This window comes from Mastacembelus armatus, chromosome 11 (genome assembly GCF_900324485.2).
Source record: "Mastacembelus armatus chromosome 11, fMasArm1.2, whole genome shotgun sequence".
Taxonomy (NCBI): domain Eukaryota; kingdom Metazoa; phylum Chordata; class Actinopteri; order Synbranchiformes; family Mastacembelidae; genus Mastacembelus; species Mastacembelus armatus.
This window is the reverse complement of record NC_046643.1, coordinates 15,291,896-15,312,608: the sequence shown is the minus strand read 5'-3', so window position 1 is coordinate 15,312,608 and position 20,713 is coordinate 15,291,896. Positions and strand designations below refer to the sequence as shown.

The following is a 20,713-nucleotide window of genomic DNA, read 5'->3' as shown; positions in this document are numbered from 1 at the left end:
CTTTATGTTGTGCTATGAGTCTCTGATTAAGGTATTTTATAAGAGGTTACCAAACATATGCAGCACTAATAAATACCAATGACAAGCTAAGATAAGCCAACAACCTTTAAAGAGATCCATCACATGAAAAATGCACAGGAATAATTGAGCCAATTGCAGGAATACAAGAGTGTGATTTGGATTAGAAGGCAATCTGGATTAGTCAGAGGATCTGGGGCTCATACCACTGCTACTGCAGGCATAGAATGACACATGCAGTAAAATGCCAAGTCAGGCTGTCAGCCGGAGACAAGAAATGTGTGTGCATACCCATGTGCCTGCATGTTGTCACTTGCTCTTTCCAGTTTGCACATGGCTTCTGCAATTTTACAGGCATTAATCATTGTGTTATTTTAATTTTATCAGACAGAAAACCCTTGAGAAGAGGACTGATATATATTAGATTAATACACATATATATATATATATATATATATATATATCTCACACTCGAATCATGCAGTGTGTAATAGCTCGTTGATTTAATGTCTATAAAGTTAACAAAGCACTAGCACGAAGTCAAATATGTATTCTGTTCTTTTCAATACAATTGGCTCATATAACAAGCAGACTAATAATACTTGAGAAATAACTTAATTACCGTTCACTATCCGCAGCACTCTAATTATAGCCTTTACAAAAGAGCAGCAGTAATGCACTTTTAAGCGTAATGGGAGTTTACCTAATTAGGCCTATCACACACACACAGACACAGACATGCACACATGCACACACAATTACACACTGGTGAGAAAACTGTCATTCAGTAATATGTAGTGGTGGTGAAACCCTCTATTACCATTTCATTTACACAGCATCACGAGACACTGTCGGATGACCTGTGAGCTTGTATAAAGGCAAGATTTGCTAACAGCTTTTAAAACAGCAATATCTTTATGACACAACTGTGGCACGGCACGGCATGATGCATTAGCTGGTTTGCTTTTTTATTTCCAGTGAGTTACAGGCCTGTACAGTATTTCACCATTATCTACTCCTGTAATGACTGCCTTATATCTCCATCAGTGGTGTTAATGAGTGGGCTGGCTCTGTCTAACTGCTGCAACTAATAGGGCTGGTCACACAGTCTAACAAGGTGTGAATATATATATATTACAGGCCACAGGGAACATAATAGAGGTGTTATCTCTTACCATCTCAGAGCCGGTGGGGTGCCCTAATGATGCCCCTGTGAGCTAAGTAGCTAACCAGCCAACCACCCACTCACCCACCCATCACTGTGTTCAGGTATTAATTTTAAACTTTAACAGACATTCAGATGTACTCTGCTTGACCTGGATTCCAGTTGTGCGTTTAAGCCTGTGTGAGATCAGAACCTGGACTCCCCACTGTGACAGCAGGGTTTATAAAATATGGAAACCGTTTGTTTCAAAAAAAGGGTTCTGAATCTGGTGTGAGGAAAAGCAGAGGCCTGAAGTTAAAATGTGGTAAAATATACACATACAGAGAGAGAGGTGCCAAGATATGAGTTATTTGCTTTTTCATTTTCACCCAGATGAATGTACTACTGCTGCTGCTGCTGCTGCTGCTGCTGCTGCTGCTGCTGCCAGATCTCCAAACTGAATAAAATACCTCAGAAAATAATTTTCTCTTATGGTCACAATTATCATGGGATTTTTAAACTGTTTTAAACTTACTTCATGTTTAATTCATAGGGATAACATCCATATTGAATGCCACTGCTCAGTGTGTGGATGTAAAGAGAAGGCACAAGGGGAAAAGAAATTGCCTACCTTTTTATGGACCCAGGGTCAGTCCCCTCTAGCAATGCTTCTGACTTGACTGACCATAATAGGCACAGTGTTTATGGATGGGAAACCAGTGAGTGACACTTGTCCTCAACAAACAGCTTTTTCCACTAACCTTGTGATAAAGTAGAACAACGATGACCACTGTAATTGTAACAACACAGAGGGCGACAACCATAACTTCAAAATGCATAGAAAAAATTAAAAATGCCAAAGAAAAATGAAAGGAAACATGTCAGTAGCAAATAGATGTGCACTTTCAGCCCCTATAGCACTCAACTATGATTTTCAAGTCAATGGAAGATTCTCTGTAAAGTACCATAAAATAGTATTTTCACAGGCCCCCTTTGATCTAAAAGTAGTATGTTGAATAAATCACAGATTCGCTGCTGTTATATTTATCATGTTTTTATTCATAACCATTCATTTGGTCCTTGTCAGATTTTTTGAAACCATGTTTCTTACCACCAACACTGCCCAGTAATATTCATGTTTCCTCTCATTACATCCTGTTACATGGTGTAAATGTTATGTATAAACAGGTAGAAAAGCAATTTTCCAGCACACAATACATTTTATAGAACAGATTTAATAAATTAGAAGTTTTATATCTGGTAGTTTCTATTTTAGTTTTTCATTGGTTTGGGATTATATGCAGCCGTGTTAAATTTTCAATAAAATACCAAGGAGGCAAAAAAGTCTCATATTGCTCTTTTGCTTCTCAAGATGTTATGAAGACTGCAGGCCAAATCTCATCTAAACATTGCAAAAATATTGATGCTAAGGGCTCGATTATAATTAATCAAACCACATTTCAAAGTGGGAACAGATTCTCCAAATGGAAATATTTGAGTACATGTGTCACAACTAAACAGCTCAGCATCTGTCAGAGCAGACAGAGCAAAGCTAAGGTCAATCCCATGTCAACACTCTGATCTTGAAGATGTCCTAAATATTACAGTTGGCGTGTGTAAGGCCATTTTATGCTTACATTGACAAGAAATTTAGAAGCAAATATGGATAAATAAAATCCAAGTGACTGGGGGCCGTATATGACAGTTTTATAACTTGGATAGTCACATGATGTGCAGTCTATAGCCAGAAACAAGAACAATAAATATATTTTGGGGAATAATACACAACTCTTGAGTTTACTCCTGAAAACCAGGATTGACTACTGCTAATCTGGCACATTTGGCAATTCTGCACATTTTCCTTGACCTTTCCTTTGCTGCCAAGTCATCACAAACTGGGAGAGTGAACCGTTACAAGTCTTGCTATGCTAAGTCAAACACAAACCTCTAACAACAAACACGCAAATATCCACAGGGTGCATGCTTCATTAAAAAAATTAAAATGCAGGAGCCTGATTTTTTTTTAATTACAACAAATTATTTTCCAGATGGCCTCCTAAAGAGTGTTCTTTTGCTTATGTTCCTGTGCCAAATTGTTGGCCTACAAATCAAGATGCACATCCAACAAATATTTCCTATTTAATCAACTAAATGCATGACAATAGGTATTCCATAGAATTAAAAATTGTGATGCTGACGTTTGCTAAAATACCTGGCAGTTTCCAAAAGATCAATGTGCTTTTTGTAAAATACTGTATTGCCTCAAAGGACAATGTAACCAATTTTAAACTCTACTCTTATGGTTCCAGTTAGCGAGCCAATGTATATGAATAGCACTGAACTTCTCTCTGATTCTCCTGTATTAGAATACTGCTTGCCTCTAGCTGCAAAGAAGTTTTGCAACCTGCTGAAAGTGCAAGCTGTACTTCCTCATTTGTTGTAGGCCTGCCTCCAAGGTCATGGGGCCAAACTCAGGCACCAAAACAATCCCCTCCATGAAGCTCTCTTGCTGGCAAAGAAAAACTGGCACTAAAATTCCAGTTCGTCCAAAGGAAAAGCAGTTTCATGTTATAATTGTGGAATCCAACATTTGGCACTACTCTAACAAAGTTGAAAATAGTACTGTGGAAGCAGACAGAGCTTCATACTACTCCAGCAGAAAGAGAGGCAGCTCAGTTAGCTGCTGTGGACGGCTGTGATATTTTGCCTCACTGCAATGAACATCACCATACTCACATTTTTTTGTAGTTTTTCATTTGCTTTTAAGATAAAGTCGCTAATTCCACTAAGGATAAAGGATCACAGTACCAATGTACTTGTAAGAAAAGTAGGCTATGGCTGTAATTATATTCATACATGTGCCATACCTATATAACTAGACTATACCATTACACTACTATTACAGACCAGTTTGCAGAGAGCAAATATAATAAATAAAAATGTGTATAATGAGTCATATGATATGAGCCTTGAGCAGGGTAGTGTAAGGTGTTTTGGCCAAAGCTACAACAAAGGTGCCCCTGGACATCATCAATAATGCTTTAGGGTGGAACCTACAGTGACATGTACATGTATTACCTTTTACTCTGGAAAACCTGACTAGAGTTATCTTACTTGTACTTTGCTACCTCTGAATGAGAAAAGATATAGAACAGCACAGCTGTGACCGTCTCACCTGTATGTGGCATTTAGCTTCAGGTTCTGCACAGACAATGTCCCAGTCCTTGGTTCAGTTGTCTGTACAATGACACACTTCAGTACACCATTTCTTTTTGTTCATTACACACTGGTACAATGGGCAAAAAAAAACATTTTGTAACTTAAAAGCTTCAACAAAGAGATAATGCTGGTCAATGTGTTCCATAAAAAAACAACCACCACCAGCGGAAGTCCTGTGGAAAGTCGCTGCAAACCCTGTTAACCAAACACATTAACCAAAAGGCCAAAAGCTGTCACGATATTTGCTAATGTAAAGGGTGAAGGTCAACAGGATCTGATGTGAAATTCAGGCAGAATTGGAGTCATGACTGGTGACTCTTGAGTGCAATGAGTCCCTTTTGTCATCTGTGTCAAGGGAGTATTAGGAGCAATTGGTGATCCCATAAAGGCATTGTGTCACCAGCACTGTGTCTTACCACTGAGTCACACACTCCAACAAACACTGATCCCCTTAACTGACTCTCAGTGGGCCCAGCAACTAAGGCAAGCTGACAGTATGGCTATTTTCGGACAGAAATCACCCCTGTTTGGACAGGGCCAGAGATAGAGATGGCTGAGGCCCATGCCATCGCTCTCCATTAGAGAGAATGAAAAACACAGTGAGGAGCTCACTTTGCCACTTTGCAGCAGAGAGCAACCTTTTGCTCACGACAGCTACCAGAAGCAGATGAGGGATAAATGTGTTGTGACAGCAGCTAATAAGGTCTCTGTGATCTGCGGGTAGTGTGCCATTGTGTGTGTGCGTGTGTGTGTGTCTGCGTGCACACAGGTGCCTGTGTCATCTATGTTTATACTAAAAGTATGCTTTGAACTGAGGAGTAAAATTCACTGATGAGAGATAACTGGTTGCTAAAAGAGGCTGTCTCTTGATACATAACTATGTGATAGACATTTGACATGCTTGATCATCCTCTCTACTTTTTATGACAGATTAAAGAGTTAATGGACTAAAATAGAAAGCTTGAACACAAATAAAGCCTCTACAAATAGCCAGAGCTAGTCATAAAAGACACTAAATAGCATACAAGTTATGATGATTAGCATTTCCTACAATTTATACTGTTAGGAAAGAATCTTAAGATTTATTTCAGAAAAGAGCTAAACAAAATGTGCTACAGTATATTTGTACAGAGATTTCATTTGTATTTAAATGCACATCACTATCTTTCCAGTAAGCTAAAGTTTACACAGGATATCCAGACAGTGATCACAAAGTAAAGGACTCAAATATCAAACTGTAATGCTGTTTTACATTCTCACTAATCATCACCTGTCCCTAATACATGAGAACATGGACTAAGACTTGACCTTGGGCACCACCCCAGGAGCTAACCCAATTAACTCCTGCTCTGGACACTGTAGAGGTGATATATTTACCTCACCTATTAGGAATACAGTACAGTACATTCTTTTGAGTTTGAAGGAGGCACATGTTCTGAAAGTAAAAAAACGTGCATCTGCTGTCAAACACCATGACGTAATAGTGGCATCTCTAGCCTTATTTAGCAGTTATTTGTCATGTGTTATGGGTGGGAACTTTCTGAGCTGAATCGCGGCTGGACAGTAATAGTTGTTTCCACTTTTGGTGCTGATGTAAATGCTGCATCACCTCAACTCGTGGCTGGATATTTTAGTAGTGCTCCTGAAGTGCTTCATTTCAGTTAACAGAATTAACACTCTGCAGTGGTTTTGTCAAGATGTCTGCTGAAATGTGGCCATAGAGTTGTGAACATACATATTACACTTTGTCTGTGTATTTGTATTTGCAGTGTATGCTTCTTATACTGGTGCAAGGATTTAGATATAAGGCCCAAAGACATGGAGGTGAACATATGATTGATTAATATACAGGCCTTTTTTCGTAGTTGACATTTTGATTTGTCATAGCAGCACTAGTTTTAGTCATAACATTAACAATGTCTGTTCCCTTTAAATGCTGCAGTAGACCATGGCAGAGTGATAGTAAGTCATTTACACCTATGCTTTTTCCAGTGGGGGTTTTCAAAATGTCTTCCATGACAAACACCCTGAAGTCTTGTTTTTAATAATTGTTTGACTTAAATTACAGTATGAATTATTGCTGAGAAACTCAAGCCAATCATTTCTTTTAGAAAATCAATACAGTCTGCATAACTTATATTTGACACACTGATGAGGGAAAAAGATTGTTTTCACAGCAGACATTTTGATTTGTAGGAAAGGCACAAAGTCACATTAGCAACATTAATACTGCTTCGTTTACCTGTGCCAATAAGGTACGTTAGTGATCCAGCAGGCACAATGCCCAGAGTGCACTTGGAGCAGAAAACCAAAATGAAATGCAGCTATTACTGATTTTATTAGTTGCACCTGTTTGACAAGTCAAACTTTCTGCCTTGATAAAAGTCTGTTGGTTACACTCAGGCTTCAGTTTTTTGTTTGCACTGGAAACAAACCAACACTTTCCAAATACCTAAAAAATGACCTACAACAAGAGGTTTAGGGTGACATGACTCACTTCTCAAACACTCTATAAATGCTAACAAATCATCTAAATCATCTAAAAATACTTGATATTAACATTTACTACTATTTAGTTTTTAATTATTTATTGTATTTATTGTAGCAGTTTTATTAATTCAAAAACACATGGAGAAAACTACATATTTGTTTCCAAGACTACTGAATAAAGATTGAATTGTTTCAAAATGTATTGGAGTACAGTACCTCTAAAAATTGTACTTCTAAAAATGCTCAGGATAGCATTACTGTAATGAGATTATCACATAAGCTACACATGCAGTTGTACTTTATCTTCCTACAGTCCTCTTCCATTTGCAATGAGCACACTGTAATTTGCAGCTGAATGTGCATATTACAGTCACTTTGGCATTGCTGATTCTATGATCAGGCATACTGGCATATTGATTAACCAGTGCTTTAGGAAATCTGCAGAGGCTTGGGACAGATTCCTAGACTGTTCCATCCACAGCCCATCAGCCCACCACCACTACCCATTCATATCCGGAGGAGGGGTGTGGGATCGATGGCATGCCGGGATGCTATTAGAGCTGAGGCAGCCAGGCAGCCACAACTTCAAAAGCAAAGTGTGGGTGGAGAAATAACACAAGGTAATTATCTGGGCCTGCTAGCTACCACTGAGGTAATCTGTAGAGTGGAGGATGAGCGGAGGTGTGGAGGTGGTGTTCAGAATGTCTGTCCATATTTGCCTCAACTCACTGCACCCTGCTCACTCCAGCAATGTTAATGAAGGAGACAAAAAAATTTGCTGTCTGACATTTTTATATATTTTATTACCTACTATTGTACCTTCTTTATACATACTGAGTGAAACTTACAGATGTTGGAGATTAATCAAAGATGTTGTTATAATGTTGGGTCTTTAAATTGCACATCAGTATTCAAGTTTGCAGCTAATGTTTCTTATAAAATTAGAAAAAGGAATAATAATTAGAGAATATAACATCACAACCTGTCTAACTGCTGCTGCAGCCAAATAGCTAAACAAGGTGAGAAGCCATCTGCTTTTCAACTTAACTAAAAAATCATGATGAGTCAGAGTCAATTAGGCAAATGCTCCAATAGCATCTGGACAACAAGTCATCACAAAGTCAAGAAAGTTCCACTTATCTGACTGCAGTCAACACAAGTAGATCTTATTGGTTAACAAAGATGAAATTTATTCTAATCCTGACTAAGTAACATCTACATGGATTTTAATTTTCTGATCGTTCATTTGGAAGTGCACACAAAAGCTTCACTCTGAGCAATTTAATATAATTTGCTTCCTCTGTTCCCAAATGTTTCTCATTTGTGTAATCAAATATAACAGCAATAATCACTGGTATGACTATTCCACTCCACGCCTAAACGCTCAATCCCCAATGACTCATTTCTAATAGAAAGAAAACACAAATTACCACAGCGAGGAATACATTGCTCTGTTTTACATTCATATGAAAGATAAAATAAACTCAGTTGGTAGAAATAGTGTGCAGACATAAACACAGCCTCAGACAACCTCTTAAAATAAAGAATAATTATAAAAGCTGCAGGATCAGCAAGCTAACTCCTACGTGCAGCCATAGGCCTTGTGGTTGCTGACTTATTTCTGCTTCCACTAGAGTTAATGAGTTAAAGGTCAGTATGCTGTTAAGACACCAATTAGTGCAATATTTCAAACCAAGCTGTAGCTCATCAGCAGTGGTGGTCGACTGATGCTCTGAGACTTCTACAAAGCTAACTGCAGAATAATGAGCACAAACTAATGCAATCACAGTGATGGATGCAAGTAAAAAAAATTCCTTGATGTGATTTAGAGGTCAAGTACTGCACTCACGTGTGTGTGTCACAGATCTACACTGGGGTCAGAATACTGCAAGGTGGCAAGTGTCATGTTAAGGTCAAAGTACAGGAACACCTTTAAAACCTTGGGCTCAACCATTAAAAAGAACACTTTACTTGAACTCCTTGAGGTTTCCTCTGTAAAGCACTTGAAGAGATCAGACCAATCAATGCTAACACCAGCATGCTAGGCAAACTAGATTCCACTCTTACTAAACAGCTAGTTAGTTAGCTCCTCCTGCTAGTTTCTATTTGCCAAATGGAGTGCAAGAGTGCAGTCAGGGAGTCATGTGATGTCATATATTAAATCCAGTATGCTCAGCTTGGACATATAATGCATACTTTAACACATTTTTCAATTGGTCAACTGACAAAAAGATGTTGACAGAAATCAACAAAGCTCCATGTGAAAAGACTGCACTGATCCTGTGAAAATGTAAAAAAAAAAAAAAAAAAAAAAAATATGACCACAGATCCAGTGACCAATTTCACCAGTTCTTTTTCACAACTGGCCTCCTTCATAAGACATAAAATCCCAAAGCACAACCACAAGTTTCCTCAATTAGCAGATAGTATCACATGCAGGAGCATTTGGGGATTAAGTGCTCACTCAAGGGTGCTTCATCAGTACATTGCTGAGAGGGAAAATGAATTTTAAACCTTGACTTTTTTACCCCTGGGTGTTTAGATCTAGCAACAGTCTGGGCATCCAAATGGGCAAATTTACTCTCACCAGACTCCCTTAACCTTTATGCAACAGCTGAGTGCACTGTAGGTGACCTCATATGCCACAACAGCTCTGAGCCTGAGCTCACACCTCATTTTCTATAATGTATCACCAATAAACAACAGGGCAGGCCACAGGCAACCACCCTTTAACAAGGACAAAAAAATACTGGCCCACTTCCACCAATGACACCTTGATGAATAAACTGTCCAGACTAATCGATGACACTAAGGGAGCAGCAGTCAAGTCAGTCTGAACAGGTTGGTCAAGCAGTGTCAGAGGTAAACACACTCCCAGGGACACTTTTTAGTAAATTGCAGCAGGTGTTGGCTCCACTGCTAATCAACAACACACACACACACACACCTGCCAATTGAAGGGTGGTGTCTGCCACTTTGAGACACCTACTGTTAAATTAAAAAACAAATATTTGATCTTGCCAGTCTCAATCAGAAAGCCTGTGCTCTCTTAAATTGAAGCAGCAAACACCTTTATGCCTCATTGATTCATAATACAATGCTCACAACCAAAGAGAGAAATGCCTGTATTGAAATGTGTTCAATATAAATACTGTGCTCCATTGTGGTTGCAACAATCAACATTACAGCTTTTATTGTAAGTTGCAAATCTAGTTTTAAATAAATAGACAATACAAGCAGAGATGCATCACTCAGTTTGGTCTTTAGAAAGCATAGCTTGAGGTGTAAAAGCCAATTGTCAGAACCAATTGGATGAAGGGAACCAGAAAGTCCTTCTCCAGTGTGTGCTTATTTCATTGAGCCAATTACCTCTGAGAGAGGAGGGAATCTTTTATCCAGCCTTGTGCAGAGTATGTATTGAATTGTTCCACTGGTAACAGTACCCAAATAAAGATGCATTCACACCAGCCACTGGTCATTTTTAACTCCACAGATACATGCACAACAACAGTTCCCACTGGCTGAAATGTTTTCTTAAACTTGAGAGGCAACTGTTAAACAGTATCTCACTTTCATCCTTCATGTATTAACCACTGTACTTCATTAATCAAGCAAACTTTTAAATTATACTTTACTTTTTACAGAAAAACCTCAAGTCAATTGCTGTTTGCTCAAAGTTTGATCTACATTCAAAACTGATCCAGCAAGTCATGACAAGCATCCCATTTAGAGCTGCCAGTAGCCAGTCACTCCAGTGACCCAGTGAATGTTTTCATATATCTGTTGTGTTTATTCTGCCTCTCTCTTCTCTTCTATGAGACATATAAAGCCTCTCAGACTGATTGACGGAAAGAGGTTCTGGCTCCTGTCAGAGAAACACGATTGACAGCCTTAAGATAGAAGAGAGCCAGCAGGGATTTTACTGTCACACTTGAACATGCACAGGGCTCTAATATGGCAGAGGGTTGATATGTATGAGAATCAGCATTAACACACTGAAACTGCACAAGCCATTTTGGTCTGTAATTCTAAATGTACATATCAGAGCTGTGGTTTGTAGCATGTGCTGAATGGTTTTCATGGCAACCTAACAACACACTACCTATTTCCTTTGAAACCGCTGAAGCCAGTGACAGAAAGTACCTGCAGTTTCACTTTTTCTTGCAACAATACTGACAAGCAAATAGGTCTTTCCAAACATCTCTGCAAGTATCAGAGCAAAATGTATGATATCACTTAACAAAACATGCAGTGTCCTTTGCACCTTGGCTTTTCAGCACTTCAAGAGACAACACGATGAATGAATGATGGTCTCTTACACTCAGAGATACACACAGCACAGCAACTGTAGACTGCAGATTGCAAGAGTGGGAGTTTGTGGCTTACTTTCTTGTCATCTTTTTTGCTTGCTGGCTGCACATCTTTACTGTGGTTGTCAGTGGAAGACCTGCCACTGGCATTCGTCTGACCATCACCCAGTTCATTCTGCTGATTGGCCCCTGACCGAGGAGATCCCAGAGGCTCCGGCTGCTGAGCACCACTCTGGACCTCCATCTTCCCTTGCAGTGTCTTCAAAAGGTATACATGGTGAGATGGAAGGAAAAAAAGCAGAACAAAGGGATGGATTAAACACACTACACAGGAGGAGATTTATGCACAGCTCTGAAGGTACATCCTTGTCAGCTGGTTTCTAGTGAGGTGCTGATGACTGAAGGGATAAGACTAGGGAATAGGAAAATGGGAAATGTTGGCTGAACTTTAAATAGATGACAAACATCAGGTCTTTACAAAACAACATACCCTACTTTTGTATGTTTCTTAGTTGTTGGAAATAAAACATCTGCCATACACATATAGAGCATTATTTTTAAAAAAAACAAACATAAGCTTTTTTTTTTTTTTTTTTTTTTTTTAAATGTAATGAATGCAGGCCTAGAAAAAAATATGAAAGAGATAAGCAACAGATTACAGAAATCAACATTATGAAATTTATGCAATAAATGATTTTGTTTCATTAATTCTAAGGACACTGCCTAGAGAAAAAGCTCATTGTAATAATTTAGCTTTGTGTAATGAAAATCTTTAGTGGAATAAACATGGATGTATTTGTTATATACCATAAATAATAGATACTATATAATGGGCACCCTTCATATACAAAAATTTGTATGCATGACAACACATAGGCTTAACCATGAAATATGTGTTGGCCCAACATCATTATTATCAAACCCAAATCTTTGTAATAAAATTATCTAGACAAATAAAAAGCTGCTTTCAACAGCTTCTGTATAATGGGTCATTCATCACTGAAATAAGGAACTGTGAGTCGGCAATGTTCCTTTCTTTTAATAAAGAACATTTATTAAAGTAGGAAAAGCACAGCTGTTAGAGTAATAACATTATTGATAGCAGAAATCCAGGTGAGGTGGTTGCAGGGCTATGGTGCAGTGCATGCTGGTTCACTGTCATGGCTTACTTGGACAGTTGATTTCATCATTTTAAACTAAATTTGTTTCACTTGTGCTTTTCCTATGTCTCTTATGAAAACAATTTCTTTTTCCAATATGTATTTGCCACTTACTGCACATATATCCAGGTGAATCCACTCAGTTACAGTAGAAACGTTCCTAATTTAGAAAAACTAGGTGGGTGCACTAAATGAATCCCCCCCTGCAGTAAAATATGCCTTTTACAGTGTGTATCTGTTTCATTGCATTATACCTATAGGTGGAGTAGAGTGCCCCCAAAACAAACAGATTAGAGATGTTTAGTTTTGCAACTGAGATGAGCTGCCTCATAAACACGTGTCCTGAATCCAGCAGCACAGAAACTGACACCCTGACCTCACAGATGAGCACACCTATTGGCCCATGTTAAATAACCCCTGTGACGTAGAGCATGGCGTGCTACAAATTAGCCACTAATTGCGACTAATATAGACCAACTCTGAAAGCTTTATTATACTTTTATCAGTACTAGGAGTAATTACCCAACAAATGGCTCAGCACTACATTTTAGAAGGCAGTGAACAAGCGTTTAAAGTTGGCTCTTTCCTGAGTTGCTGGTGTGCATCCGCCCGCCCTCAGTTCACGTTAATAGGAAAGTGAAGCAGCCGTCGCCAATGGACATTTCACTGAAGACCGAGCAACATATTATCTAACGCAACAAACTCCGCATGTTTGTCGCTGCTGACGGGGCTCGTGGTGCTGTGTAGTGTTTTTAGAACAGCGTATGAAGCGGCACACTGACATAAACAAGTCGCAAAACAATGCCGAAATACCTTTGTCACTTCTTGGCTCCTGGTTATGTCAGAAGCATATCATGAGGAGGATGCGGTAGTGCAACTTGCTTTACATCTCTGTTGTTGTTGCTGTGACGCGGAAAGCCACACCACTCTGTGGCAAAACAACATGCAACCGGTTCATTTAGTTGTATGAGAAGTTATTCCGTCAAAAAGTGGCTGTGAGGCAGTAGAGCCACCGCTGAGGAGGTAGTGCACGGTGTCAAGCTGCACAACCCGCCGCCGCTGCTGCTGCTGCTGCTGCTGCTGCTGTCACGGCGGGCGTGTCCCCGCGAGATGTCACCAAACAAACCCTCCTCCCTCCTTCCCACCTCCTGGCTACACCGAGCCCGTGTCACAAATGATGCTTTCAGGTGCTCCTCGAAAATCCTTGCGTCCCTGGAAGTTTGGAAAGGCTGCTGCGAATTGTTAGAACAAACTAATTTTAATATTTTTAAATACATAAAAAGAAATGTTTCTTTGTAGTTAGGAAAGTTTTTAAGCCTCAGCATAGTCACTGCACTTACAAATTGTCTAATTTTATCACAAAAAAAAAAAAAAAAAAAAATTTAGCCTAGTGGTAAATGCAACAGGAGCTTGGCAGACTGGCCTTATTTATCATCATAGTGTGTATTTTATTTTCACCAACAAACAAAAATGCAGACACGAAATTATGAAGACCAAATAAAAATACCCACCTAGAGCAACTGTTCACATAAAGTACAAAAGCGAATAAATTTCATAGCCAAAAACACACTAATAATGAAATTTGTCCTACTGTTTTGAACGCAGCTGAATCTGTACTACCGTGGGAGGAGCAGGGCGAGGGAGATGCAGCCAGGCCAGAAACACATGAATAGGCAGTGTCAGTGAAAATAGATTTATAAAATAACATATAACACTATAGCCTAACTTAAACTCATGTAACTTGTGAAAGCATTAAATTTCAACTTTTATTTTGTAACTTTATTGCCTTGATTCATTCATTTTTTCCTGCCATAAACTGTTCTCAGTATATATATCTACTATCCTTTATGGTTTAGTAGCATAGTACATAAGTTGTTGATGATTCAATTTCTTTCTTATATAGAATTTTAGAAGCTTATAAAATATTCAGACAAAAGTAAAAATTCATTTAAAAAGAGCAAAAATAAGAATGTTTTATTTCTCCTTTTATGTCTTGTCACCACTCAGTTTTATCTTCAGACCCTAGGGTCACAGGGTTCCGCTAGAGCCAATCCCAGCTCTCTTTGGGTGGAAGGCAGGGGTACAGCCTGGACAGGACACCAGTCCATCACAGGGCCACATAGAGACAAACAACCTCACACACTCACACTCACTCCTATGGGCAATTTAGAGTCACCAATCAACCTGACATACATGTTTTTGGACTGTGGGAGGAAACAGGAGTACCTGGAGAAAACCCACGTAAGCACAGATAGAACATGCAAACTCACAGAAAGACCCCTGATGGGTTTCAAACCAGGAACATTCTTGTTGTGAGGCAACAGTGCTACATGTTGAAAACTATTAAAAGAAAATAATCAACAAGCCTCAGTGATGACCACTAGGTGGCAATATAAACTCAGTAAACCTGTTTAAAGTACCTGTTTGGACCATGTCAGGCTTTGTTCAGCAGTTAAATGTAATGTATCAGCTCTGTTGTCCTCTCGACTGGCGGATTTGTGTGTCAGGTAGAAGTAGGTGCATATACATGATGTACATGATTTGTTTTATAGTACAGTCATTTAATCTCTTCTGTGCTCTTTAATCTTTGTATGCAGTGTTTACCCTAAAAATGGGGTCTTCCCATCTGTTGAGCGGGACTATGACATCATGGAGCCATAATATGGGTGTTGTGCCCATTGTGCCATCTTCATCACCTTCTTGTCTCCTCATCTCAGGAACCATACTGGTGCACCGTTCCTTCCAAGAAGGGAATTCACCCAAACGAGCAATTGCTCTGACAGGCGGCCCCTCGTCTGTTCTGACAGAGCTGCTTTTGCCAGAGAAGGCAGACCGGCAGTCAGAGAGGCAGGTGGATCAGCAGACGAACAGGCGGAGGGCAAGACGCCGCAAGGAGCAGGAGACTGGGGCCTGTACACTTGGGCTCCTCAGCATATCCAGGCAGGCATGTGTCCTATACAGAAGCCAGAAGGGACACACAGTCAGGCATATCAATGGCCCCAGCCGGCACAAGCAGATGTTTTCTGGGTATTGTTGTTCCACCGCTTTGGTAATTGTTTTCCTTCAGGGCCAGCTAGTTAGACAAGGTGCCAGGTTGCGTTCTGGAAAGGAGTTAAGTCCCTGTATCAATACTAACAAAATGCAATTTTAATATAATTTATTTCCCCACTATTTTATTTATCTCATTGTAAATCTTAATCCATGTTTGAAGTTTTACCAAGACATCGCTTTATTTTTATGTTAGTATTAGAATAACTGTCAGTTTACCCTGACAGACACTTAGCAGTTTGTAACAGTACAGAAAGCAGCAAATGCAGTCTAACAGTGTTAGATACCGAGTGTTATCCTGTGATCTCATGTCGGAAATGCCCTCTTAATTAGCACAGTGAACTACAGAGACCTTAATGCAGGGTCAAGTGTTCTCTAGACCTTGTGGAGAGCAGACACAGAAAAGATCCACTAGGGGGCACTTTGAGACTTTGGATCAAAAGAGCGAGCCCAGTACCGTCTCATGTAACTATTGTATAGCTTGGGACTTTTTCATTGTAAATGTCCTGCACTTCAAATTAAATCTTATATATTTTTATCCAGATTTATATATTGCCATTCATCTTAGCCCTCATTTGTTGTGGAACTGCTGATCACTTTTCAAAGTATTATAAGATTTCATGGATATTTTTTTTAAATAGACATTTCATCTAGTATATGACTCAGTCATTTACACTATGTGTCATTTCAGTGTTGAACCCAAAAGCTGTCCAACATCCATTTGCTGTAAGGAGTACCAACTCTGCTCTCATCTGTTTTCATGGCATGACACACTCCTGGGAAGCTGCAGCCTTTACTAAAAGCCAGTGTCAAGATGCTAAGCTTTTTACAGACTGACGCAAGATGTAAGTAATTTTCTCCAATCAGGTTTTCATTTTTTATATATAAATATATAATTGTAGGTGTTAAGAGTGCTGTTAAGAGCATGTGGGGATGGCAGACAGAAAAAGCTTCAGCCATGGAATCTGCTGTTCACACGCATTGGTTGAAGACTGTGTTTCATACTCTGTCTTCACTGCCAATAGATGCAAGTAAAAACAGAACCAATGTCACATCTGCCTTTTCACTATTTTTGATGTTGTGTGACATTTATTTGTGTAATTCCATTGTGAACATCATCTATGTTGGATAGAACGTTTAGACCTTGTTGCTCTGTGTGTGTCTGTGTTTTTACTTGTTTTGGTGTTTGTTGAGCCTTTATCTACAGTACCTCGTCTACCACACTCTGGAGATGTCTGACAAACGAAGGGGCATCTCGGGCCCTTTGGCTACAGGGTCACATAACAGCCTTGCGAAGTTGTCGTAGCACAACTTTCTGTATGCTGGCAGGACCAGGGACAACAGTCCAGCCCGATTACAGGGTAGCACCTCTGGGCCCCATATTTCTCACACCCAGGATGAAGGAGTGACAGCATCTGTGGGATAAGCCTGTGCTGTATGAGATGGATTTACACACGACTGCGTTGGTAGCACACCTGAACAGACAGGAAGGTGGATGCAGAGAAAGTGAGATCAGGATTGGTGGATATTTACATGTTATATACAGTAAGCTTTAATTTCTCCATTATACTCCTGGAATGATAATAGATGTCTTCAACAACTCCATTGGCCTACAAATGTAATTGGCTATCATTATTTGAGTGTAGCGTTTCATCATTGTGCATGTGTATGTTACTGTGCACATGCACACTCGCTCCTTGCCACTGAATCATAACTGTCAAAATCATGTCACCGATGACTCAAACTCCACCCACTGTTGGCATGATTGACAGTTCAAGCAAAGTTCAAACACCACGCAGATCATCCCCAAAATACAGATGCTGAGAGAATTAACACCTCTGAGTCACAGAACAGAACCTTGAAAATGTTCATATTGATATTCGTCATCATTGTTTACTGGACAGTGGAAAACACAAAGAGCACAGTGTAGGTCTCTGAAAATTAGAATCCCTAGTATAATAAAATGGTATTTTAAGCCTGATGTGAAATGAAAATAGATATTTGAATAGTAGTAATCATAAGTAAAATCATTTTCCTCCTAGTATTAAACTCAATTTCTGGGTAAATTTGCATAAAAATGAAGTGTTGCAAGACGTAGTGTTGTTAAAAGTAGCAAGAGGACAAAAGAACTGCGCCTGCTGATATGCCACGTGTCAACTGTCCCGTTTGTGCATTCGTGCAATCATTGCTTGTGTGTGTGCATATATGTGGGTGCCTATGAGTGAACATGTATACATTTGTGTTAACCTCACTGTGCATAGAGGTGACAAATGTCTTTCTTTTCATGGGTATAGATCATAAAAAAATTAAAATTCTGCCCAATTAGTGTTACTACAAGATTTAAAGGTTAGAATCAAACCAAAACCTACCAAAATTAGTTTCATTCATAAATTTAAATTGTCATGACTGTAATCATAAAGGTGAAATGAGGAATTAAATACATTAAACTTAATATCAGGCCAAAATTGATCCTTATACTTTTTTTACATTTTTGATCAGGCATTTTTTCTCAAATTAGTCAAATGTTTTTGTGTTTTTGCAAAATCTGTCCCATCAACAAGAGACTGATCATTTAAACCTAAATTTCATTGACTCTAATTTGTCCTGTCTTGAAGCTAATCCGTAGGTTATCAGAGTAAGTGCACATCAGTAAGTCCAGTTAATCACAGTGGCTGCATGTGTGTGTAAGCTATTTTACTTCATGTAAAACTGCATGTCCAAGTGTTACTTTGTGTGTGTTGATGTTTCCAAGCTGGGTTGAATCATTAGGAAGTGATTCTTTCTAACAAGGGCTAAGGAGCTGTCAGGAGACATTCACAGGCAGGTTTCGCCATGGAGAGTGTGAGGAGTCTTATCAGGGTCTTAGCTGTTTTGCTGTGCCTGTTTATAAAGAGCCTGCTTTATTTGGAGTGAATGCATTCTAGCAAGGTCTCTACTGTTGCTGTGCGTTGATTAAAAGTGTTTTCACGATTACCCGTAGTGAGTCTATTCCAGCCTAACAGGGTTACTAGCAGTTTTAATGAAGGGGAATAATCATTACATGTGAAAGGGGTTTGTCGGGGTCTTGCGCTGTCTTTCTCTGTCTGCTTATTGTGAGTGTGAGAGAGAACTTTGCCTCCAGGTGGTTTAAGTTTCCACTTCTAGCTGGGTTTATTTGGTTTGCTGGTGTTTTTTTTTTCCTTAGGTGAAAAAAGGAAGAAATATGTCAGACTATTCTACTTTGTTACCGTTATGTCATTATTATCAGCATTCATAATAACACTTCCCTCCTCTGCAAAATGTCTCCTCTATTAAATCTCTACAAAATTTTGTAAACTGTGATGAGACTCATATATTTTTATTTTTGTCTCTCTGTGTTTGGGTGTTCTGCATCTCCCTTCCTCTTCTTCAGTTACAGTTGCCTGCTCGTTAATGTGGCTTTTTTGCTCTGCTCCTTTTGTTGGCTGTGGTCAGCTTTTGCATTTGCTGGTGTGAGTGAATTTCTCACAGTTTCTCGTGAATGTGTTTTTTGAAAGTCCTATTCAACATTTGGTGCAACTATAATCGGCACTAAGCCACTACGCTCATGCAGACGTGTCTGTGGATTCACACATTCAGGCCTTCAGAAGTGTTGTGCCATCGGTTTTTAATTTTTTTGTTTTTTTGTTTTTTTTGGGGGGGTCCAAATAGCTACTAAAGAAATGTTTTAAGTTGGTTAAGTGAATTCCTGGTGGAGGCATGGTCAACGGATCTTACTGATTGATGAAAGAATACTGTAAGTAGTTAGAAAAGAAGCATGATGGCTTGTTTCACAATTTGGTCTTCCTAAGCAGTAATTCAAAGTATTGACTAATGAACAATACACATTAGTTCTGTAATTTTCCTAAATAATAATATTCCAGAAAAAAATATTACATGGTCAAAAAATAACAAATAGAAATAGTCTAAATAGTAAACATGTAATCGTCAGGACGAATCACCTAAACTACTACTACAAAAAAAGCTCATTTTCATTATTTATTAACTTATTTAATTCATTTGTTGGTTTATATTAATGCCTTCTGCTTTTACTGCATGTACATTTAATAATAATTGTAGATGTGTGTTTTCTACCACATAGGTTGCATTTATAAATAACCCAGCAATCGTACTCTCACTTCTGTTTTTTTTTTTAATACAAAAACAGTGTGTTGTCTTAAATTTAAACATAACTTCAGACCCAAGCTTAAACTATTTGTGGATGCTTAAAAAGATGTACTGCTTAGTCCCTAGGCACATTATGTACTTCTGTTATCAAATCAAACAATTACATCTCCAGCCCTGTAGCAGAAAATTACATTTTGACACAATAGCATATCTTTGATTAATATCTTATAACATCTGACTCTCTGCTCTATCATTCTCTGATGGGGCCAATAGATAATAAATGGATGACTTGTGAAGCTATAATGAAGTGACTGTCTTGTTATTGACAGGGGAGCCTCCAATGCTTCAGTGCAAAGTAGAGTTTCCAACGGAGGCTCTCCGGTGCACAGATTATTACACTGGCCGTTAAAATGAGCTAATGTTTTGCTGCCAGTGCTCCTCTCCGAAGGGACAGAAACTGAATTCCCCTGTCACAGCTGCAAAACACAGGTGTAAATTAAAGCCAAACAGAGTAAAAAAAAAAAAAGGGGGAAAAACGAAAAAGGAAAAAAAAGATAAAATCCAAAAATCTCAAACCTAAAACCATGTTACAGTATTTCTATGATTATGATTAAAATCTGGGGTTTCCTCAGTTTCTGGTGGAATGTGATGTGGGTGTAAAGCTTCTTTAATTGTGTTATGTATGACAGATGTCACTGAGTTGAATTTGTTTGGAATTTTCTGATGTGTGTGTATCATTGGACAGTTTCATTCTGTAATCAGTGAAGGTACAGACTGTAGCATATATGTGTGTGATGTTTGATATGCGACTGGGATGTACAGGTGAGCAGTTTCCTTGAGCAAAGAGAGAATTCATATCTGTTGTTTATCTTCCAGTTCTATGGTGCCACCACTTCCCCCAGGTACTTATTAGCAATGACAGGGAATTTCTGATTTGACAGGAGTGTGACAGGTGCAAATTTCACACACACAATTCAACTCCACACATTAATCCAATTAATTTTGAACATGTTCTCCTCTCTCACTCTCTGCCAGCAGAACTGAGTCAAGGAAGCTGTGAGATGTTGGGTAGTATTGCATGAAGGAAATGATTTTCTTCAGCCAAATATTTTCATTTGTTTGATTAAATTTTTGCCTCAACACTGAGACAAGTTACCGTACAAAATTTCTGTGTATTCCCAATATCAAGTTTTGAATAG

General features: G+C 38.8%; 1 protein-coding gene across 6 annotated transcripts in view; it reads right to left on the bottom strand.

The window, feature by feature from the left end:
* The window catches only part of rbms3 (RNA binding motif, single stranded interacting protein), a 237,709-nt gene extending 224,314 nt beyond the window's left edge, over nucleotides 1-13,395 (bottom strand). For all 6 annotated transcript variants that reach the window (XM_026299821.1, XM_026299812.2, XM_026299815.2 and 3 more), the window contains exons 1-2: nucleotides 13,155-13,395; nucleotides 11,258-11,440 (exon numbers count right to left, since the gene is read on the bottom strand). In XM_026299821.1, the coding sequence (XP_026155606.1) occupies nucleotides 11,258-11,425 (168 nt within the window). In that variant the 5' untranslated portion in view covers nucleotides 11,426-11,440; nucleotides 13,155-13,395. The remainder of the gene's footprint in view (nucleotides 1-11,257; nucleotides 11,441-13,154) is intronic.
* Between the last annotated feature and the right edge of the window lie 7,318 nt (nucleotides 13,396-20,713).